Source organism: Theropithecus gelada, chromosome 1, assembly GCF_003255815.1.
Source record: "Theropithecus gelada isolate Dixy chromosome 1, Tgel_1.0, whole genome shotgun sequence".
NCBI classification, from domain to species: Eukaryota; Metazoa; Chordata; class Mammalia; order Primates; family Cercopithecidae; genus Theropithecus; species Theropithecus gelada.
This window is the reverse complement of record NC_037668.1, coordinates 82893625-82917828: the sequence shown is the minus strand read 5'-3', so window position 1 is coordinate 82917828 and position 24204 is coordinate 82893625. Positions and strand designations below refer to the sequence as shown.

The following is a 24204-nucleotide window of genomic DNA, read 5'->3' as shown; positions in this document are numbered from 1 at the left end:
GGAGTCTCGCTCTGTCGCCCAGGCTGGAGTGCAGTGGCGCGATCTCGGCTCACTGCAAGCTCCGCCTCCGGGGCTTACGCCATTCTCCTGCCTCAGCCTCCCGAGTAGCTGGGACCACAGGCGCCCGCCACCTCGCCCGGCTAGTTTTTTGTATTTTTTAGTAGAGACGGGGTTTCACCGTGTTCGCCAGGATGGTCTCGATCTCCTGACCTCGTGATCCGCCCGTCTCGGCCTCCCAAAGTGCTGGGATTACAGGCTTGAGCCACCGCGCCCGGCCGAAAGCTCCATTCTGATGGGAAGAAGGGAATGACGGATGGAGGGGGCCTTTGTACTCCTGTGAGGAGTGAGCTTCCTCTAGATGTCTAGAAATAAAACAGAGAGCCTGGGCAATGAAGCAAGACCCTGTCTCTAAAAAAATAAATTAAATAACAAACTTAGCCGGGTGTGGTGGTGTGCGCCCGTCATCCCAGCTACTTGGGAGACTGAGGCAGGAGGATTGGTTGATCCCAGGAGTTCGAGGCTGCAGTGAGCTTTGATTGTGCCTCTGCACTCCAGTCTAGGTGACAGACTGAGATCCCGTCTCTTAAAAAAAAGAAATAAGGCAGGGGCCTGGGCATCTTCCACCCCCACTAAGGATGCCTTGTACTTCCCAGCTGGTACTGTACTTCCTAGAAGCTGCCTCTTCCTCTGCCTCGTTACCTCATGGCCCAGTCAGCACCATCATCACCACCACCATCATCATCATTATCCTCATCCTCATTACCATCAATCATCACCATACCCATTAACGCCACTAAAATTATCATCATCACCATCACCATCATCACCACTACCATCATCACTATCACCATCATGACCATTACCATCATCATCATCACGTCACCATCACTGACATCTTCATTACCATCAACATTGTCATTACCATCACCATTCTATCATCATTCTCATCATCACCATCTTCACCATCCTCACCAGCATTATCACTATTATCATCATTATCACCGTTATCACCATCACCATTCTCACTGTCATCTTCACTATCACCATCACCGTTCTCACCGTCATCATCACTATCACCATCACCGTTCTCACCGTCATCATCACTATCACCATCACTGTTCTCACCGTCATCATCACTATCATCGTCACCATTCTCACCATCATCATCACTATCATCATCATCACCATTCTCACCATCGCCATCCTCACCATCACCATCTCCTAATCACCATCATCATCATTATCATCACCATCCTCACCATCACCATCTCATAATCACCATCATCGTCATTATCATCACCATCCTCACCATCACCATCCTCACCATCATCATCACTGTCATTGTCATCAGGTTCATTATCACCATTACCATTCTCACCATCACCATCCTCACCATCATCATCACTGTCATCATCACCACTATCACCATTACCATTCTCAGCATCAACATTTTCACCATCACCATCCTCACCATCATTATCATTATCATCATCATCATCGTCACCATTCTCACCATCACCATCTCATAATCACCATCTTTACCATAATCATTCTTACCAGCACCATCACTAACATCATCATCATCATTATCACCGTCACAATTCTCACCCTCACCATCCCCACCACACTCTCATTATCACCATCATATCATCATCACCACCCGTAGGAAAAGCTTAGAGAAGGACAGGATGGAGCATCTTAAAATACAAGTTTTTTAATGAGGAGAGACAGGCAGAGTTGAAGCTGGGGAGGGGATATCAGACCATAGAGACCATCAGAACATCAAACTAAGAAGCTTAGCCTTTCTCCAGGAGCAATGGGGAGTCCTGAAGGACTCTCAGCAGGAGAGTACACTGTCAGATTTGTGTTTAGACAGAAAACTGAGCAATCTCAGGAGGAAGGGAGGCTACCAGTCAGGACCCTGGTCCTGGGCTACAGCACAGCAGGCAGGAGTGAGGAAGGGCAGATGCGTGGGCAGAGGCCCTGCTCTCTCTGCTACTCCTTTCCCTGCTCACAGCTCTCCCCCCGCATCTTCACGAATGGGTTCAGCACCTCCAACTGCCCTGATTTGCCCTGATCCCCTCTCCTCTCTCATGCCTGAGGCCCAGCTGACCACCAAATCTGACCAGGTCTACTTTAGAAATTCAATAAGATAACCTGGGTGGAAGTGCTGGTGCTACGCCTAGCCACAGCGGGTATCCTAAGTGTAGTGAACTGTAAATGTCACCTTAGTTCCTACAGCTTTGGGTTTAAATTCTCCATTTTTCCAGATGACTGTCAGCTCTCACCAAGACCAGAGAAGAAGCCTCCCCACTGGTGTGGCTGCCCCCGGGCCTTCCTTTTTCTGGATGTCTTTCTCAAACTGCAAAGCTGGTCACGTCCCATTAACTAAAGGACAAGCTCCAAATTCCTTGCCATGGCATCCCAGGCCCTGAAGAGCTGAGCCCCACTCCCTCCCCACCTTTACCTTCCTCCCCTCTGCCTCTCATAGCCACAATGGCCCACTTGCCTTATTCTTTCACCATATGGCTTTGATCATGCTGCTCTTCTGCCTGGAATGTCTTTCCCCATCTTCTCTGCCTGGTGAACTCTTATCGCATCTACAAAGCCCAGCTCACCTTCTCTGTGAAGCCTATTTCCTCCCCTTCAGGCAGCAAATAGTCTCTCCCACGAGACCTCTAGCCCCTAAAAGACATGGACAGCTTAATGCATGTTGGTATTGGCTACCCCTCACCCCTGTATCCTATTTAGCTAATTCTATTCCCTTGTACTTATAGCTCCCCATCTATCCAAACTTTCCATGGGTCTGGCACAGAGAGCAGTAGGAGGAGGCCGAGGGGAGGACAGGCAGGAGCACTGCAGGCAGTGTTGACCCAGGCACCAATGAGACCACGCGGGATCCAGGGAGCTTTGCCTCTAGAGTATCTCCCTGGTTTATAAGGTGCTTTCCTCTCTTGCCTTATTGGAGTCAATTTGTGCTGGCTCTACCAGCCTGCATCTCTGAAACACACACTCACACACACCTGCACTCCTGCAGAGGCCTGCCCAGTGCAACAAATACCAATCCTCAGTCCTGAGAACAATGCCTTTACATATGTTCCATGTCAGGCGTGATGCCAGGTCTCCCCCAACACACACACACACACACACACACACACAGGATCCCACTGTGTTCTCCCAATTGGCCGTACAAAGCTCAGAGCTGGTGGGGAGGGACTCCTTCTGCCAAGGTCACAGAAGTGGGACATGAAGGAGCAGGGATTTGAATCTGGGCCTGGAGGTCACCACAACATGTGCCATTTCCAGCCCACCACGCTGCCTCCACAGCACGTGAACCCATGAATCTATCAACAGTTACTCATTAATACCCAGCAATATTCCCTCCTCCCCTCCTCTCCCCTCTACTGTCACTCCCATCAGCCTGCCCACTGCCCCAGAGCCAGCTCTGTTTAAGAGGGGGGAGCAGGAAGGATGCTCCCTCCACACCCCTGCCTTTCCTCTGCTGTCCCCCAGGGTCCAGCCTCCTCACTGGGAGGATTATGATGGCAGTGGTGACATGGGTGGCTTTGGCCCCAAGGACTTCTCCCAGTGACCTCTGCTCAGGGAATTGCACAGACAGAGGCAAGTTGACTGTAAACTGCCTGCTAAATGACTACAAACCAGCCCAGACCGCTCCAGCACTGAACAGAACGACAGCCCAGGGCTGGCCCGTGGAGGGGGCAGGGCTGGGGAGAGGCTGCCCAGGTCCCGGGGGAGCCATCCCTCTCCTTCCCTGAAACCCTGAGCACAGCCACCCAGGTGGGAGGAGAGGAGGTGTGGGGGTTGCTGAGGGCTGCCTGGACCTGGAGCCCTAAATACTAGGTACAGCAGGGCCCCCAGGTATACCCCCTTCCCGACCCCCTTCTCCTAACTCACACAGTATACAAATGAGGAAACTGAGGTGCAGAGAGGAAAGGTGCCTGAGCAAAGTCTCCCAGGCTGTTAGAGACAGAGCCCAAGTTAGAGTCCCTATTTCCCACCTTTTCTCCCTGGGTCTATACCTGACCAGCTATGTGACCTTATACATCACTCAACCTGTCTAGGCATTGAAGATTCACAACTCCTGGCATTTCCATTCCACAGAGCTGTTGGGTGGATCAATATCGGTCACAGTGGTAGCCCTTCATCTATATATAACACCTTACAGTTTACAAAATATTCCTATATCTCACCTCTTCTCTGATCTTTATAATGACCCTGTGAAGCTCTGTGCAAAATAGGGGCGGGGGTCCCAATTTCAGATGAAAAAAATGAAGCTCAGAAAGACAAAGGTCATAGAGAGTTTGGAACAGGACTTGAACTAGAACCCAGGACTCCCAAATGAGTGCTCTTCCCAGCACTAAATTACACATAAGGCTGGGAATGCATGAAGACTCTAAAGGATACTGCCCAGTGCATGCCACCAAGGTTAGACCTGACCTGCCCTGGAGCTCTCAGCCGCTCTGGGACCCAGAGGTAGAAGACCCAAGGTGAAGAGTGACGTGTAAGTCACACGCATCTGAGCTCCAAACCTTGCTCGTTAGCTGTGCAGCCTGTCTTGGACCTCAGAAGGGCTCAGAAGGTGGAACTACAGAAGGCACCAAAAGGCTTAGGATGAGTGCTAAACTGCACCCTGAATGCAGGAGTGCCTGGCAGGGGGTCAGCACTCATTAGCTTTTGTTTCAAGCACATGAACGGTGTGTTGTGTTTACTGTGTCTACACCATAGCTTCTGGTTCAGGGCTCCAAATCCAGGGGCATTCTGACCAACCCTTAGGCTAAGAGAGGGAGGGAGGGAGGGAGGGAGGGATGGATGGATGGATGGATGGATGGATGGATGGATGGATGGATGGCTGGCTGGCTGGATAGATGGATGGATGGCTGGATAGATGGATGGATGGCTGGATAGATGGATGGATGGCTGGATGGATGGATGGATGGATGGGATGGATGCTCAGGAGAGCAGAGAGAAGAACGGGTCAAAAGGAGAAGAATGAAAAGACAACTACAGGTTAGGGGGTGAGGCATGGCATAGAGGCCCAGTGTTCAGCCCTCCTGGCCCCAGCTGACCTGGCCCTACCCAGCCCCACTACCACCTACCTTGGGGTAGCACTGGCACATGCTCCAGATGATGCCCCCAATCACCATGATGCTGCCCATGGCGTAAAAGGTGCCGTAGACTTGGGGCCGATCATGGCTCATGAGGAATGTACCAAGGGCCAGCAGGAAAAGCCCCAGCACAACGAAGCCGATCCGGAAGGTCTTCTCATCAGCCATGCTGCCTGGCCAGGCCCTGGCCTGCACACCCCTGGAGGAGGAGGCAGCTGTAGTTCCGCCAAAACACCCAGACAGGCTCACACAGGGAGAGAAGACACTGCAACCGCTGCAACTCGAGGCTTCAAGGGAGAGCAGGATCCCTTTCAATCCAGCTCCAGTCCCTGGGCCCACCAGTTCAACAGGGCTGGAGGCGGCTCACTTCAACAGACCCACATACCAACCCAACCACCTTTCCTCCTCGCCCTCTCAGCTTCCCTCTGGGCCCGGCTGCCTGGAGTGTGTGTGTGAATCTGAATGAGGGAGCACGCAGGGGAGGGAGAGTGGGAGGTTATGGGGGCTGGGCCCCAGCCAAGGCTTTGACATCACCTCATTTGCCTACTGTGGGGCTGAGCTGGGTGGACAGGCAGCCTCATACCTTCCAGCTCTGGGAAACAGGGTGCAGTTCTGCAGCCGAGAGCCGTTAGAATGCTGTTGGAGGATTCCCGGATTCCACAGGCTGGCATTTCAGAATCCTGAAGAATTCTACACTCTTCAAGGACATGTGCCTATCCAGGGTTCAGGAATCATGGCCCATATTTACTGGCTGGTGACTCTGTGCATGGCACCATTCTAAACATGTTACAGCCATTAACTCATTGAAGGGAACCCCATGAGGCAGCTACTACTATCCCCACTTTACAGAGGACCCGGGGACACAGAGAAGTAACTTGCCCAAGGTCACACAGCTAGAGATGGCAGAGCTGATGGGATGTGAACCCAGAGGCCGTGGGCCTAGCCACAGCGTGATACTGCTCAACTGCAGCTTGAGGGTGAAGAGTGCGGCTCTGGTGGCAAGGCAGGCTGCCTGGGTTTGGATTCTGCCTCCTCTGCTGTGGGGCAGCGTGGTCATGATCAGGTTACCTGCCTCTACCTCAGTTTCCTCCTCTGTAAAATGGGAATACTAATGGTACCTCCCAGGATTGGTGCTGTCTCCAGGCCTGGCCTCCTTGGGTTCCTCCATCCCCTTCACTTTCACACGCTGTGCACTACCCAGCTCTGCTTTCAATGAGCTGCTCCCCACCCACCCCTAAGGCTCTGGGAATTAGTGCCCCTCCAGGGTGTGAGTGACAGATTGCCACTTCCTCCATTTCCTTGCAGCCTGATCTAGGAAGACGCCGTCCTAAGAATAACACTAATGAGGCGTTTTAGTCCTGGGGACAGGCTGAAGGAAGAAATCAGATTCCTTTACAGGATTACAGGAAAATGAGGACCACTGGTCTTTTCAAGAGAACGTTCACTTGGCGTTTACATGGGTTAAATCGCCGATGCAGGATAAAAGGCTTTGGCTGGGCTTCCTGACTTGCTGGGCTTGGGGATTTCCTGTTGGCGGTCATCACCTTGTCCCCTCCCAGCAGCAGGGCTGCCCTTGTTCCCTAACCCCACCCCTGTGCTCACAGCTGGCCCTCTAACTGGTCGTCCTTCCCACAGTGCCTTTTTCCAACAGGGGTTTCTCCTTCCCCACACCCACCATCGCCAGCCCTCAGAGTCCAGGTGCACTTGACAGTTGGCAGAGGAGGTCCTGGAGGGAGCTCTGGGGCCCTGGCTGAGCGATGGCTGAGGGGCAGGAAAGGGCTGAGTTATCAGGTCATGTCCAGGTCTGGTTCTCAGGGTGAGCTCAGGCAGGTGACTCTGCTCCGGGCTTGAGTTTCGTCAACTGCAGATCGGGGGTAGGTATTAGGCCACCTCCCAGGTTTTGTACAGGGAAGGGACACAAGGGGGCTGGGAAAAGGCAAGTGCTTTGTAATCTGTGACTATTAACAAAGCAGGATCCTCCAGGGAAACATTATTATCATCATCTACTACAGGCTCGGAGAAGGGAAACGGCGAGTCCCTCGGCGAGTCCCGTGTCACCTAGCCGGTGTCCCTCTCTGGAAAGGAGACGGAGGCCCAGAGGGACCTCGGCCCGCCTGGCCCTGGAGCCCAGGCGCGCGGCGGGAACGGTCTCCGCAGCCGCGGTCCTGCAGGGCCTCCTGCGCCGCCCGGCGCTGGGCAAGACCCTTCCCCCCGGGGCGGCGGCTGGGCTCGGACCTGGTGATGAGCAGTCGCGGCGGGGATTGGAGTCATTCGCCCCCGTTTCACAGGCGAGGAAACCGAGCCCGCGGAGTGGCAGGGGCTGGCTAAGGTCTCCCTCAGCTGAGTCGGCGGCTGGGCGGTGACGGGACCGCCCCTCCCAGCCCCATGTAGATGGATCTGGTCTTCAGCCATTCTTCAGAGGCCTCGCGGTCACCCGGGCACTCTCCTCCTCTCGTGCCTTTTCTTTCCTCTACACTGCCCAGCCTTCTTTGCCCCTTTTCTCTCTGAGTCGCTTCTCCTCTTAAAAACAAAAACAAAAACAAAAACGATAACAACGAGTAAGAAATTCAGTAACAAGTAGGAAGCAAGTAGGCACTCAGGAAAATGGGTCTCACCTAAGCCCTTCCACAGAGTCAGGCTAGGGATTAAGTAAGGACATGTGTGTAGGGTGCGCTGGAAATGTTCGGGTGCAGCAGCTCACCCTCCTCTCCTGCAGTGCGGCCCCCAGCTCCGCGCCCCGCCTTATTTCACCTCCCCCGGGCCACTTGGGGGACAGGGGAGCAGAGCGGGCGGAGTCTTTCGTTGTCCAGCAGAGGGCGCGCTAACCCCTGCTTTCGAGATCCTCCTTGAGAGCAGACTCTCCAGGGAGACACTCCGCGGCAGGGAGGGAAAGAGCACGCCCGTTTGACAGAGAGAGACACCGAGGCCCATGCAGGCAAGGCGAGCAACCCAACGTGGGTTCCCAGATACCTGGGAACAGACAGTAGAGCCAGGAGTCCACCCAGGTCCCCAGGCAGTCTCTGGTTGAGTCCCCACTGTGTGGGGGACACTGAAGGGTTAGGAACTCGCAAATACAGGGCTTAAGGGATGGATGGCGCTCAGTCCTAACTTCTGGGGCACCTTCTGGGGCACAATATGGTAATGGCTCTGTGATGCGTGCGAGGTCCCGAATGTGCACAAAGCAGAAAGAGGAACAGATGGGAATGAGGGGTGAAGGGACAGATTCACAGAAGGGACCCTTGAGAAGGCAGATGGAGTTCTGATGGGGCAGGAGAAACCTTCCAGGCACAGAGGCCAGCATGTGCAAAGGCACTGAGGCACGTACCCACCAACACATGGCTGGCGAGAAAGCTCTAAGTGCTGTGCACAGGTTGCCTGCATTGTGTCTTCCTCCCCAGCTCTGCCCCTCCCACAACCCCATCTTTCCAGTTAGTGATCCATGCCACCGACTTCACCTCCTCCCTCACACCCACATCCTATGGGCTCTACCTCCAACATGTAAAAATCCAATCACTTCTCACCCCTCACGACTGCTTGTCATCGGGTCTGAGCCTCCATCATCTCTTTCTCTCCCTAACTGGTCTCTACTTCCATCCTTGGCCTCTGAAGTCTCTTTGCAACCCCAATACTGGGTCAGAACATGTACCTCTTCTGCACGGAGCCCTGTAATGGCTTCCCATCTCATCAGAGTAAAAACCAAATGCTTTAAGATGACCCAAAAGGCTCTGGATAATTGGCCCACGCTGCCTGCATATCAATCCTCTGAGCTTGCCTCCCGCCACGCCCCCTCTCACTCACCCACTCCACCACCCTGGCCCCATGCTGTTCCCAGAACACGCATGCACCCCAGGACCTCCACACCTGCTGTTCTTTCTGCCTGGAGTGCTGTCCTTCCTGTAGCTGCATGGCTCCCTCCCTTACCTCCTTCAGGCCTTTGCCCAAATGTTGCCTTCACAGTGAGGTCTTCCCTGATTCTGCTATAAAACTGCAGAATCGCCTCCCCAGGGGTTCCCTGTATTCCTTTCCCAATATTTCTCCATCGTGCTCACAGCCACCCATCATACTATATGTGTGATTTATCTTGTCTCTTGTCTGTCTGTCTCCCCCAGCTAGAACTCAAGCACCCACAGGGTGGGGACTTTGTTTTGAGCACTGCTCTATCCCCAGGGGCTAGGACAGGGTAGGCTCTGGATGCTCATGTGAATAGAGGGATGGAATCTGTGTCCGTGGGAGAGAGAGGCCGGAGAGGAAATGCAGGCAGGAAACCTGCTGGGGCTAAGGTGTCTGACATTTTTCACAGAGGTTATGCAGGGGAAAGACGAGAACCAGATTTTAATGTTTCAGTTAGAGAAAGATCCCAGTGAGCAGTGCTGAGCCACTGAGGGGGTAGCATAGGGATTTCTGACTGGGATGGGCTGATTTAAGGGGAGAGTTCCAGGGGCAGGGGTCACCAAGCCCACCCAGCAGGTAACAGAAGCCCAGGAGGGGCCCAAGGAAAGCACGGGAGAGGTCTGAGCTCTGAGGATCCGTCATCTGAGACTCTGGTGGCCAGCACCAGATGAGGTCTGAATAGGAGGTGAAGAAACTGGACGGTTGGGCCCAGGAGGAAAGAAATCAGCAAGCAAACTGGTGCCCCCGGGGGCTGCAGAGTGGCAGAGCTGGCCCTCACATGGCTCCATGGTCAGGCACCCTGCCGGTGGGCACGAAATGGGGAGCCCCCATTCACAGCGAGGCCACTTTGGCTTGGAAGAGGACAGTAACATGGCCTGGTCAGGAGTCTGTCTCCCTCTGCACCCCTGACTCAGCCTCCTCCATGATGCTGGTGACCTTGAGCAAGTCATGGCCCCTCCTGCGGGCTTCCAGTTACGACACAGATGAGTGGATCGGACAGAAAGGCAGAAAAGGTCTCTCTGTGCTTCCAGCCCTCCCCGCCCTTGCCCCTTCAGTGCCTGCCCAGTAAAATGGTGCCTCCTGGTCACACTGGCAACTCATTAACTCAGCTAACCCGCCCAAGGTCACTTCACACCTACACCTCCAGGTTCCTAGACTGTCCTGTGTTAATACCAAGAAGGGAGGGTGAAGCAATGACTGTAAAGGAGAGGAAGGGAGGGAGGCACAGAAGGCATCCAGAGTTTGGTGATGGGGGAGGGAGCGGGTCAGAAGAGATCCCCAGGTTGCTGAAGAGCCAGCCCCCAGGAAGCGCTTCAGGAGAGAGGGAACAGTCAGTGCAAGGGCCTCAGGGAGACTGGCTGGAGCAGAGAGCAGGGAGAGGGAGTGTCAGGAGATGAGAGGGTCAGGAGAGAGGACAGGCTCAGATCAGGCCTCAGAGCCCCCCTCTCCCCAGACCAGTGTCTGGGCTTTTTTTTTTTTTTTTTTTTTCCGAGAAGGAGTCTCGCTCTGTCGCCTAGGCTGGAGTACAGTGGTGCGATCTTGGCTCACTGCAACCTCCACCTCCTGGGTTCAAGCAATTCTCTGCCTCAGCCTCCTGAGGAGCTACGATTACAGGCACCCGCCACCGGCTAACTTTTGTATTCTTAGTAGAGATGGGGTTTCACCATCTTGGCCAGGCTGGTCTTGAACTCCTGACCTCATGATCCACCCGCCTCAGCCTCCCAAACTGCTAGGATTGCAGGCGTGAGCCATGGTGCCTGGCCTGGGCTTTCATTATTCAAGGTGAGCTGGGAGCCACAGGGGCGGGGCGGGGGAGGAAAGTGTAGGGTGCGGCGGGGCGGGGTGGGTCATGATCTGACCTGGGTCTGAACAGATCACTCTGCCTGCTGGGCTGAGAAGAGACTGCAAGGGCCTCAGGGAGAAGCAGAGAGACCAAGACCAGATGGTGGCTACTGTGACAATGATGCAGCCTAGGTGGGAGGACCCCACACCGGCTGTGACTTTATCGTCTGGGATTTTTACCTCTCCAAAGCTAGCTCCTCACCTGTCAAATGCTGACACCACCACCTGTCGCAGGGCATCTGAAGATGACACGATGGCAGAGGACCAGGCCCAGTAGACAGTAGGCTCTGGGAATGCCACCCTTCTCCAGCTGACTAAGCCGCAGGCCTTTGGACCCCTACTGGCAGTGTGACCCTGGGAAGGTTACTTCACCTCTTTTCATGGAAGTGGGATGGGCTAGAGACATAGGGATGCAGAATGGGGCTGGTCAAAAGTAGATGTTTCTGCCACATCTGCAAAGTGAGCAAAAGTAGTGAGCTTCCCGTCACAGGAGGTATGGGAGCAGAGGCCGAATTTTCCCTTGGTGGAGGAGGGCTACCTCTACTAATACAACTGACAGTTACTGTACATGTACTAGGCACCTGGCTCAGGGCTAAGACACCTGCCTTTATTATCTGGTGCCTCAGCACTGAGCCATTGACGGCGGCATCAGTGTGAACTCACATGTCAGTTGCTATCATCTCACTGAATCCTCACAAATCGGCTCTTTGAGGGAATCCTTAATTCCCGTTTTACAGATGAGGAGGCTGAGGCGGAGAGAGGAAAAGTCACCCATCCAAGTCACTAAGATGGTACATGGCAGACTGCACACAGTGGCTCACGTCTGTAATCCTAACACTTTAGGAGGCTGGGAGTTCGAGACCAACCTGGGCAACAGAGCAAGCTACCTCTCTACAACAAATTTTTAAAAATTAGTCGGGCATGCTTATGGTTTCTGCTACTTGGGAGACTGAGGTGGGAGGATCGCTTGAGCCTGGGAGAAAGAGGCTGCAGCGAGTCATGATTGAGCCACTGCACTCCAGCCTGGGTGACACAGTGAGACCCTGTCTAAACAAAAAAGGTACCTGTGGAACCTATACATAGGTGGTCTGAATTCAGAGGCCATGTTCTTCTTGTTATAAATGTGATGTGTGCCCCTGGGCCCCAGTTTTCTCACCTGCACACAATCTCCCAGCTGACAGCCAGCACTCACCACTGGCCATAGGAGTGCCACCCAGGATGTTCTGGCCAGCTGGGCCCCCGATGGCGGCCCTCACCCATACCACAGAGGGCAGAAACACCCCCAGCTGGGCCTAGGCAACTCACAGAGTCGTGAGATATAATAAAATGGGATTTATTTTAAGCCACTAAATTTGGGGTGGTTTGCTATACAGCAATAGATAAATAGAACAGCCTTCGACAATGAACATCTGTTGAGTGCCTACTGGGGCCCAGGCACTGCACGAGACTCTGGAAAAGACACAGCACTTTTGTCTCTGGATTCAGGGCCCACTAGGAGCCTTTAGCTTCCTCCCCGTGCAGTCTGAACCAGGCCTGAGCAGGAGCACGTGGAGCTCAGTGTCGTCTCTGCAGAAACAGCATCAAGAGCAAGGCTGATGCTCTCGTAGCTGGGTGGAGGCCAGGGGGGCTGGGTGCTGAGCAGGGCATCCTTTGGTGCACTTGGCTCCAGGGCTTCCTCCATAGGGTATGCAGGTGGTGTTGGGGGCCCCTCGGCCACTGGGAAGCTCACGGCTTCCTCATAAGTGGGGATGTCAACCACTTTGGGGGTCCTGTGGGAACAGAAGAGAGGCTGTTAACAGGGGCTGGGACAGACCCTGCTGCCTGCCGGGGAGACAGTGAGAAAGGCTGGGGACAGAGAAATCTTCACACCCTGCTCCAAGCCTTTGCGGCTCCCCAAGGCCCCATATACACAGTTGAAACTTGGCATGAGCCAGCCCCTTCGGCCCTCAGCCTTCCCGCCACCCCCTCCCTGCTCCATAGAGTTAGTTCCCTGTGTGTGCCCCCAGCACCTCCTGGTGCCTCCTAAGTCCTCTCTGCAGGAAAAGTCCTGCCCTAGGGCAGTGACTGAGAGTTCAGGGGCTGAGGGTAGGTGCTTAGGGGTGTTTGTTGAAAGATTGAGTGATGGTGGTCCATAGAGAGAAAGGATCCCACCTATTGAAATATCCTTTACCAGATCAGAACTGGGATGCTCAGGGCAGAATGGGAGACCTCAACTCCTCTGCCCATCTGGATGCTTTAGATTTTGATATGATGTCTGCCAAGTGATTATCTTTACGTGCATACCTCCAGGGATGGAGAGCTTACAACTTACCAGATCAACCACTTCTATCTCTGGACAGCTTTACTGTCCTGTGACTCTTTTCTTGTCCCCACCCCTGGCCAACTAAACCACCCCACAGGGACTTGAGGCAGAGACCAGGTTCTCTGCGGCTCCACTGACCAGGTTCTGCAGGCCAGACCCTGAGACAGATCACCCACGCCCCCGCCAGCCTGAGGCTCATAGGAACGAGACCAGCTGTCGGCCCCCTCAGAGCCCTGGCGGGTCATCTCTGGGGATCCAATGCCCCTTTTCCACCTGGGACACACAGTGGGGAGTGGGGTGGGAATGTCACTGATCCTAGGTGTGGGCTGCTCCTGCTTTGGGGGTGATCCTGAAGGTCCCTTCCAACACTGAGGGTGGTTATGAGTCTGGGCACTGGTGGTTCACCTCCCTGCTTGGACACATTCCTGCTGGGAGATCATGGGTCTCTAATTCCATTCATGGGGCCTGGTTTCCTCACCTGTAAAATGGGGAACAATAGTGGCACCTGCCTCACAGGACAGAGTGCAGGTTAAATGGGCTCACGCAGGGCGGCACTCAGTGCCTGGGATGTAAGTGGGGTTATGAACAGAATCTCAAGGGGCTCCTGTGGGGAATGGGTGGGGGAGCAAAGCTTATCACAGGCCTCTAGATGGCAGGCTCCACAAGACAGAGAGGCTGAGTCACTTGCCGGGCTCCTCGGTTTGGAGCTGCTGGGAAGCACTTTATTCCACACCTATGGTCCTACTGTCTAGACGGAGGAAGGGCCAATGGCAAGAGGCCAGCTGGGGGAACAGAAGAGGAGTAGATGGGACTCAGCTCCAGGGGCTGATGGAGGGGCCCATGCTGGGAAGCTGCTGCTGCCCCTCAGGTGAACGCCCAACACCCACTGGAGATCTGGACTTTCTCTGGCAATGTGTCTTCTGGGCCCACTGCAGCCCCACAGCAGCCTGCTGGGAGGCTCACCGCTCCCAATCACAGACCAGGGTGATGGAGCAGATTGATGGGACCCTGGATTTGAACCCCAGCCTGTATGTCAGTACAGGGCAGGGCACCAGCCAGAAATCCCTGGGACACCGGCCAGGAGTCCCAAACATAGAACTCCATGTCCAGTGCTTCCACAGATTCTCACAGACCTCGCTTCCTTCTCTGGAAGACAGCCCAGGAAGCTGAGACGGTGCCTGTCCTCACCCTCCTCTAAGCTCCCAGCATCCTTGCAGATGAGGGCGGGATACATAATATTGCCCCTGGCAGCAGGCAAGTTGGGTTCTATTGCTGTGTGACCTGGACCACATTCACACCTTCTCTGAACCTCTTTCTCCTCATCTGTAAAATGAGGATAATAATTCCCCTTTCAGATTCAGGGGAAGAAAAAAATGAAAAACAAACGTTTCACAACACACAGAAAAGTGAGAGTAATTAGCTTCCAGAGGCCCATCTCCTGCCTGCTCACCTCCCAGCCATGCCCCGGCCCCGCTTAGAAGCCTGGACACGTGAGACAGGCTTTGGGTAGGCCTGGGGCCATCCCTGCAGGTGACAGCTGGCAGGGCAGGGCACAGGTGCCAGTGAGCTCTGCCCACAGCAGGAAGTTTGCTTAGAGGGCAGATGTGAAGCGGCCCTCACACCACCTTCTGCCACCTTAGTGGCCAGCTGGGCCCGCCCAGCTCCAAGTCGCCAAGGTCACAGTCGAGGATGCCAGGAACTCAGTGAGCAGGGCAGCCGCATCACACCCCTCTGGGAGCGGGCCCCATTCATGGTGCCTCTGGATGTGGCGCCTCTCAGCTGTGTGGGGCAGTCCTGCCACAGCGGTCTCCCTGCACAGGAAGTGCCATGGAGGCCAGGGCTCGCCCTAATCTTTGCAGCCTGGTTGGGGCAGAAGACCTGGGCCTGGCACCAGCTCCACTGCCCTTCAGCTGAGTCAGGCAAACCCAGGAGGAGTGGGGCAAAGGATGAAACACAATTTGCCCAACACTTAAGTTCTCTAATCTCCTTTCATATTCTCAACCACCCTCGGGGGTAGAGGCCCACACCCATTTTATGGATGAGTAAAGGCCATGTGTCGGCTAAGTGGCAAAGTCCCAGCTTCGTCTGACAGCAATGCTCAAGCTAAGTCCACCCATCACACCTCTCCCCCAAGCCACCTCATCTCTCCTCACCTTAGTTTTCTCAGCTGTCAAATGGACCCAATCCTTACACTTACCTCATAAGCAGTTGAGGCTCAAATCTAGTGGGCATGAGGGTGCAATGTAAACTAAAACAGGAATAGCAGAGAAAGCAGGTGTGTGTACCAGCTACAGCATGTATGCTTCCCTAACTCTCATCTCATCTGAGCCTGACAGCGATGATAGGGAAAAGGTCTGTCACCACAGCTGAGAGAGGAGGTGTCAGACACAGCTCAGAGAGTCTAAGTAACATCCTCAAGGACACACAGCTTCTAAAAGAAAGAGCAGGGACTACTGGAGGCCCCACATCCAGTCACCTCACTAAAGGGACTTACACTGAAGATATGAGCTTCCTGAGGGCAGGGGCTTTGTCTGTTTTGCCCGCTGTGGCACTTCAGTTCTCTGAATAGGACCCAGCGTACCTCCGTGTGCTCAATCAATATTAGGTACATGCATGAAAGAATAAGTAGATGAATAAACAGGGAAACCGAGGCCAAGAGGGGAAGGGACCTGCCCAAGCCATCAGCCCAGGAAGGTTTTGTTTCTGACCTGGAGTTACCCACAGCGGGCACCACCAGAGACCGAGGTGCCTGGGAGCAAGAACAGCAGAGTAGCCACCCATGGGGGTCAGGTGCTGGGCTCTGCAGGCAGCAGGGCTGAGCTGGGTCAGCCTCGGGACAGGAAAGGGCACCGCCAGCAAAAGCAGCCTCCTCGACCCCTCGCCACCCAGTTTCTGAGTCTACGACTTGGGTCTTGGAGCTCGATGGGCTAGGATCACCCTGTGGCCTCCTGGGTGGGCTTCCTCCCTGGCCCACTGGGAGTGAGGGCCAAGGGGCCCCACCTGCCAGGCGCAGCTGTGCCTAGACCCTGTTGCATCAACATGGCTGTGTGTACAGGCAACACCCAGCCCCTGCACTCACATCCGGCTGGGTGGGAGGAGCAGGCTCTGGTCCAGAGCATCTGGGGCCTGGCCTGGTTCCAACTGACCCCTAACTCACTGTATGACCAGGTAGGTCACTTGGTCTTTCTGAGACTCAGGCCTCTCATCTGAGAAGTGAAGGGTTTGGCTGGAGAGTCCCCAAGGCCCTGCAATATCTAACACTATGGAAATGCTATGTAAATAGTTATTATGCTGTACTGTTTAGGGAATGATGAGAAGAAATCAAAGTCTGTACATGTTCAGCACAGACACAATTCTTTTTTTCAAGTATTTTGGATCCATGGTTGGTTGAATCATGGATGCAGAACCCATAGACAGAAAGGGCCGACTGTACTGCATCATCTCTAGCGTTAAGAAGGCACAGGCTGGTAGCAGGAATGCTCCTACATTCTTTGACTCGGACAACACTTTCCCTCTTAACACAGGGAGGAAGAGCATTCAGGTCCCAGGTCCCAGGCCAGCTCACAGCAGTCTGGCTTAGCCCCTCTCACACAGGGATCCAGGGCTTAGGACTGATGTGGGGGGAAGAATGCCAGCTGTGCAGCCAGCAGGCTCCTGCCACTTTCTAGCTATGCCTCCCCTTCCTTTTCTGCAGACACAACAGTCATTCTTACCTTGGAGGCAATAGAAAGAAGGACAGGAGGTGATGTACACAGGCCCCTGGCACATAGGCACACTCTGTACTTTGTTGAATAAATAAGTACATAAAAGGGCATGCATAATGCATGCATTCTCAACAGGACAAACACTGGTTCTTGGGGAGGGTAATACTCTTTTTATGTATAAAGCACAGATACACATATAGAACATAAACAAATACACAGTGTATCTGGGGTATTACAATTTCATGGAGGAGGATTTGGGGAAAAAAAAGAAAGTCTAAGAAGAATGGCACAAGGCAGGGTGGGGAGACCGATAATGAAAACAGAAGGTTGAGAGACGCTGTCTTCATGCAATACTTTGTCCCCATCCCCATACCTTTCTGCATGTTCTTCTGCCTGCCTAAAATGCCTCTTTTCCACCACGTCCACTAGAGGAAAAGCTGACATTTGCTATGCACCTGCTGTGTTCCAGGCACTGGCTAAAGCTCAACATACATATCTCATTTAATTTTCCCAAGTGTCACCGGAAGTAGGGAGTGGGCGTTGAACATAGACTCTGAGGCCAGACTGCCTGGGTTCAAGTCCTGGTTCTGACACACACTAGCTAATGTCCTTGACTGAGTTACTTAGTGTCTCCATGCCTCCATTTCCTCCTCTACAAATGGAATTCATAACAGTAGCTACTTCAGAGGACTGCTGTAAGGATCAGCTGAGGGAGTATGGGATAGCACTTTGAACAGTGCCTGGCACATGGCTGGTACTGTAGAGGGGTTTGCTATTATTGCTGTTGCTATTAGTCCTTTTTATTTCAAATGACGAAGTTAAAAAGTTTAGGGGGATTGCATGATCTACTCAAAGACCCACTGCTAGTTTGTGATAGAACCAGAACAGGGTCCAGTGGGTCTGACTCTTGTGTCTAGGCTTTTAACCCTCTGCTATTCTGTCCCATAGCAAGCTGAGCTCAGCTGCCACCTCCTCCAGGAAGCCTTCCTGGGTTTCTCCATGTCTTTAGAAGACATGCCTCTCTCACACAGCACTACCTACTCCAGTTTGTCATCATCAGCCTCTGTCATGGGGCTTTAAACTCCTTCAGGATTGTACTGATCAGCTTCCATGTACCCAGGGCACAGGGCAAAGCCTGGTCCAAAGGAGGAACCCCATGAGAATTTGCTGGAATTACAAATGCTGGTTGGTGGGCTGGTGTGACTGGGCCCCTACCTGTGATCCCCACCCGCTGCCCCACCCTGCCCTGCTGACCTGCAGCTCTCCTTCTCTGAGGACTCCACAGTGAGGTAGTACAGGTCTCTGGAGAGGTGATAGATGTCCCATCGGGGTGGCCCCCGGGTGCTGGCCTTGAAGGACCACAGCAGGCCAATGAGCAGCAGCAGGCCACCTGCGCCGCAGCAGACGAAGCTGACGGACTTGAGCAGGGGGCTGGGGCCCTTGGGCACCGGATGCTCCATGGGTGGGGCCAGCTGGCCAGGCTGGGTACTTGCATCCCCTTCGCTCCACCAAGCAAAGCAGAGCATCCCAGCTACCAGAACCACTGTGCCACTGACCGTCATGCAATAGCGGAGGGTGGAGGCCGTGTGGCTCCCGTCACACATCTGGACACAGAGAAGGAGGGAGAAGAGGAAATGGGCCATGTGAAAGGTGCTGGAGGCCAGGTGTTAATCCTCAGCTGCCTGAGGTCACTGTACAACCTTGGAGAAGTCACTTAACTCCTCTGGGCCTCAGTTTCCTCATCTGTGAAGTGGAGATGATGTCCCTGACTTTGCTGGGCTATTTTGAAGGTCAGAGGTAAACATGTATCAGCACCATGCCTGGGACATCGCAGAAGCTCAGTAAGTGTGACCGCTTTCACTCAGGGCCTCCCTCCAGGCCTCAGGGGCCCCATCTGCCTGGTGGGTCGAAGACTCCCTACCCTGACTACCACACAGGAAGCTGGGAAAGAGGAAAGTGAAGGCGTGTGGGAACCTCCAGGCCTGCCAGGATTGGTGCTTGCTGGTTATGTACTGCCTGACTTCACCTGGTCACAATCTTGTGAGATGGACACTGTTATTGAACAGAGGAAGATACCGAGACCCAGAACAAGTGTGAAAGAGGGGGTACTGAAGAGTCTGAGGCCGAAATTCACAACATAGAGCAAAACTTTGTGGAAAAAGATGTTCTCCGGGCTGGGTGCGGTGACTCACGCCTGTAATCCCAGCACTTTGGGAGGTCAAGGTGGGCGGCTCACCTGAGGTCAGGAGTTCGAGACCAGTCCAGCCAACATGGTGAAACCCCATCACTACTAAAAATACAAAAATTATCCGAGCATGGTGGCACATGCCTGTAATCCCAGCTACTCGGGAGGCTGAGGCAGAAGAATCACTTGAACCTGGGAGGCAGAGGTTGTAGTGAGCCAAGATCGCACCACTGTACTCCAGCCTGGGCAAAAGAGTGAGACTGTCTCACACACACACACACACACACACACACACATAGACACATACACACATATGTTCACTGTGGCCTTATTAATAGTGGCCATAATTTGGAAAGTGCTAAAATGTTCAATTATAAAGAAATGGTGAGTAAACTACGGCATAATCTCTAGAATGAATAATTAATATTAGCCCATTTTTTTAAAAAAAATCAAGCTCAGCACAAAGGTTTAACAAGAGGAGGAAACATTTATCACATCTTGCTTTTTTCAACTTAGTATACTAAATTATGCATACAGCATTGTCTCAATTAAATAAAAGAATGCACAAGGGGGAAAAACTTGGAAGGGTCCTGGCCCTGGATCACATAGACGTAGGAGGCTGAAACCTAGGTCTGAGTTGTCCCCAAAGCCAATTTCTAGGCTGCCCATTGTACCTTCCAGTCCCTGTGCCTGTAACTTCCCCTTAGCTCCCCTCAAGGCTCAGCTCAGTCTCACCAGGGAAGCCTTCTCTGCAGACACTTTAACTTTAAACTCCTGAGTGTCCTGGGCCACATTTGCCACAGCAGAAACCTGTGCTTAACTTCTGCTTCACTTGTCCCACTCCGCGGTCTGTGAGCTGCCTGAGGGCAGGGTCCACATGGGCCTTGTTTACTACTATATCCCCTCAGTGCCTAGCACATAATAACTGCTCAATATATCCTCTGAACTGAGAGAAAGTGTTGCTGGATAAATACATGCTGGTTGGATGAAAATCCACCCTCAGTTGTGAAGAGCTAGGAGAGAGGAGGCAGTGCAGGATTCCAGCTGCCACAGCACAGGGACATGAAGGACAGTCCTGGCTTTGGTCCCCCCTCTACAGCTGTATCACGGGGTAAGCCCCTCACCTGCCCCGGGCCTGCTTCCTCATCGGATAAAAGGCAGGCTCTCTAGGAGGCTGCTAGGAGGATTTGCAGAAGCACTGTCTCCTCTTCCAGAGGCTAAGCCAGTGAAGCAGGGAGCGGGGGCCACAGACCTTAAAGGGAGGCTTCAGTGATCACAAATCCCTTCCAAGTGGGGGCTTGCCCAGCCAACGACAATATATCCAAATGACATACTGCTGTGTGGCCGCTTAAAGCCATGATCCCATGGGAGCTAAAGGGCATGGAAAATGTTCAAGATGTAGCAGGTGAAACTTTACATTTCAAAAGGGAATGTTACCAAATGTGTTTAAAAACACACACATGTGTGTGTGTGTGTGTGTGTGACAGAATGTACACATGTAAAAGGGGGGCTCTGGGAGTGGACCTCAATCTTTCTGCACCCCTAGACCTCTGGATGCAAATAGAGAAATTCCATTGATAAATGACCTGCAGTTCTCTTCCTGTGAATCTGTCCAGGGCGCAAATGCCTCCTGTCTCTAGCTCAAAGCCTTTTCATGTAGGGACTATCCCCGGTCCCCCATCCCCAAAGTCAAAGAGCTAGGAGAGGCTGTCAAGAGAAGAAACCTGTTTGTGGGGAAAAAATTCAAAAACCAAAACACACAAGCAAATCAAGAACAGTAACCCCTGCATGTATGTTATGGTACTCAACAGCCCTTTATACCTAGCATTGCACCTGCCTCCCTACAGGGGCAGGCCAGAGGAAAAGCCCCATTTTACAAATGAGGAGAGTGAGCCCAAAAAGGTGAAGGACCTTGCCCAAAGCCAGGTACAGCATGGTTCTCAGCACTGGAGGACCGCACACCTAGGCATGCCCGCATGGGGCAACCTACACTGCTTTTTATTTTCTATCAAACAATAGTCGCTGCTCATTGTGGAAAAAGGAGAAAACCACAAAAGATAATAAAAATTAAAAATAATACAGGCTGGGCATAGTGGCTCACACCTGTAATCCCAGCACTTTGGGAGGCCGAGGTGGGTGGATCACCTGAGGTCAGGAGTTTAAGACCAGCCTGGGCAACATGGTGAAACCCCGTCTCTATTAGAAATACAAAAATTAGCCGGCCGTGGTGGTGGGCACCTGTAGTCCCAGCTCCTTGGGAGTAGCTTGAGAATCACTTGAACCCGGGATGTGGAGGTTGCAGTGAGCTGAGATCGCACCACTGCACTACACTCCAGCCTGGGTGACAGAGTGAGACTCCTCAAAAAAAAAAAAAAAAAAAAAAAGCAAAATACAAATCACCACTAATCTTGCCTCTCAGAGATGAGCACAATCACCAGGTGGCTGTTTCTGTTCATTGCCCCTTTGTCCTGCATACAGGATGATGGCAGCAGCAGATGTATGCTGTGCATTTATCAGGCTGGGCATTTACTGGGCTGGGCACCATGTCAAGCGCTTTACAGGTATCCCTTCACTTTATCCCCACAACAGCACTGTGTCCTAAAGACACTGTGGCCACTAGGGTGACAATTTCTCCACAACTGGTGACCACAATAGGGTGACAATTTGTCCACTAGGGTTACTGCTGGATTTGGACCCAAGTCTAGTCTGAGTCAAATCCCTGTGTGTGTGTACAGCTAGGTCTATCAGTATCTTTTAGTATAGAAAGTTGGGACCATGCTGCGAATAGATGTACTTGTCTTTGGCACAGGCAGCTCTCACTCTTTAGAATGCGTGGCCCTCCTTCCCAGCTTAACTCCTCCCAGGCCTCAGACTAACCCCTGCAACTCCCCTTTGCATGTTCTCACATGGGGTCAGGGTCATTTTCTGTGTGGGTCTTGCTCCTTCCACGTGGATCCACCACAGCAAGCAGGGCACATGCTAACCTGTCATCCTGGGGGAGTGGGGGGTTGAGAAGGTCAATGTCCACTGGATGAAGGGCAGCCTGTTCCGTTGCGCAGTGGTTGTTTTCCTTATTATTATAGGTCAGGGATGTCACCATCAGCAGGGTGTTCTCACCCAAACTCCTTTCATCTGGACCCTCTACTAGACCTGTGCTCCCTCCACCTGGAGCGCCCTCTGCTCCCATCCAGGGCCCTCATTGCACCCCTTCCCAGAAGGCTGTCTACTGCAGCTGCCCCCACCTCCCTCTAGCCAGACGGCTTTCCCGTGATCAAATGGCTCCACTGACCACTCCCTCTGACTACAGTGGTCATTCCCTGTTAGCTCTGTGACCGCCCAGCATCTCTGAGTTCAAATCCCTGCCTGCAAGGGGAAAGCAGGTAATGAAAATGAGATGGCAATACAGCAGGCTATAAGTGAGGCATGGGGACACAAGGCTGGACTGAGGATGCACCCTGCTCTGACACTGGCAGGATCCAGCTTCTCCACGCCTTAGTGCCCTCCCCTGTAAATGGACACAATAACACCATATTGCTTCTGAGAATGAGGATGTGTTAAAATAAATTTATTCTTATTATGATTACTTTTATTTCTACAGCCATACTCAGTACCTGTCCCTGCCCTTCATCTTGCCCTATCTGTTCACTGGTGGCAGGGCCAGTCTGACTCTATTATCTGCCCCCTGGCATGGGGGCAGCATCCTCAGTAAAAGTCTAGTAGAAAGGCCCTGCTCCTGTCAGGAGACTCCGGAGGACAGAGCCTCCCTCCTGTGCCCACTCCCGCATAAACCCAGGACAGAACGCCATGCCATTCTCCATGTCCTACTCCATACCAATAAGGGCATTTTTTTTTCTTTTTTTTTTTTTTTGAGACTCTGTCTCACTCTGTCGCCCAGACTAGAGTGCAGTCCTGCAATCTCAGCTCACTGCACCCTCTGCCTCCTGAGTTCAAGTGATTCTCCTGCCTCAGCTTCCCAAGCAGCTAGGATTACAGGCGCCACCATGCCCGGCTAATTTTTGTATTTTTAGTAGAGACAGGGTTTCACCATATTGCCCAGGCTGGTCTTGAACTCCTGACCTCAAGTGATCAGCCTGCCTCGGCCTCCCAAAGTGCTGGGATTACAGGCGTGAGCCACTGCACCTGGCCCCAATAAAGGCACTTTAGAGGCCGCTTTGTGTAAAGACCAAATTGTCCGAACAAGAGTTTCCCAAACCATCCCCAATTAAGGTACTGAGTGCCATGGCCTCAAGCCACCCAGCAAGATAAAACCCAGGCAGAGCCCCGGGTGTCCACACTCTGCCCACCAAGCCACCGTGACCGAGGTTAGGGGAAGGGGTCGGGGCAAGGTCGACGATAGAAGGGGCTGAGTGCCTGCAAAGGAGGGAGAAGGCCGTTTCCACCCACCTGGGGCAGGGCCATTGGGAGGCGGGCAGCAGGCGCTGTCCAGGCGCGCGGGGAGCCGGGCGCGGGTGAAGGTGTGGTGGCGGAGGACGCTAGGGCTGAGCGACCCCGCCGGCGGCGACCCTCGGGTCTGCAGGAGGTGCGGGTGTTAGGGGCGGGGGCGGGGGGGGGGGCCTGGCCACTGCCCCCGAGCCCTGCTCCCCAGCCCGCAAAACCAAGGCCTGGATCCCGGGCCCGCCCGGGGCTCACCAGCCGCGCCCTCTGGGCCGCCCGCACCCGGTGCGCAGGGACCGAACCAGGCCTCACACCCGGCGCCCGCCCCGAGGGCTGCGCGCTCCCCGCGGGGCTCTGAGGCTGCCGTGGGGCGCCCAGGGGCGCGCGGGACCCGGGCCTCGCCCTCCACTCCAGTGGTGACCGCGCCAGCCCCACCTCTCCTCCGCGTCCTCGTCGAGACTCCGGGTGGCCCGGGCTCCGGGCAGCTCCAGGTGTCCAGTGCTGTCGCCCAGCCGGCCCCGCCCGTCCTTAAAGCGCCAACACGATTGGGCTGGCGGGGACTGGGGTTTGCCAGTGCAGCGGGGCCCGGGGAGCGGCGAGGCTGCTGCTGACCGGAACGCCTTGGCGCGGATCCGAACCCTGGGTCCTGGGGGCCATCCCGCCCCCGCGAGCGCTTCAGGACGGGCTTGGGAATGGAGACAAACTCCGAACCATTAGCGCTCAGCCGGACAGGGCTTAGGAGTCCCGAGCCCAGTCCTG

General features: G+C 53.8%; 2 protein-coding genes across 2 annotated transcripts in view; both read right to left on the bottom strand.

Moving 5' to 3' along the window:
- The window catches only part of BSND (barttin CLCNK type accessory beta subunit), a 10931-nt gene extending 5378 nt beyond the window's left edge, over positions 1-5553 (bottom strand). The window contains exon 1 of the mRNA XM_025358503.1: positions 5118-5553. Within this exon, the coding sequence (XP_025214288.1) occupies positions 5118-5294 (177 nt within the window). The 5' untranslated portion in view covers positions 5295-5553. The remainder of the gene's footprint in view (positions 1-5117) is intronic.
- A 6618-nt stretch (positions 5554-12171) lies between these two features.
- Positions 12172-23879, bottom strand: TMEM61 (transmembrane protein 61). Its single transcript, XM_025405705.1, has 3 exons — positions 23455-23879; positions 18120-18469; positions 12172-12628 (listed from the first exon to the last, which is right to left on the bottom strand). Exons 1-3 carry the CDS (start codon positions 23467-23469, stop codon positions 12361-12363), a joined length of 633 nt encoding a protein of 210 aa, XP_025261490.1. The 5' UTR covers positions 23470-23879; the 3' UTR covers positions 12172-12360.
- Positions 23880-24204: the final 325 nt, after the last annotated feature.

Coding starts and splice junctions, on each gene's coding strand:
- TMEM61 (XM_025405705.1), bottom strand. Junction 12,629..18,119: donor TCAGAGAAGGAGAGCTGCAG/GTCAGCAGGGCA, acceptor CTGTTCCCACAG/GACCCCCAAAGTGGTTGACA.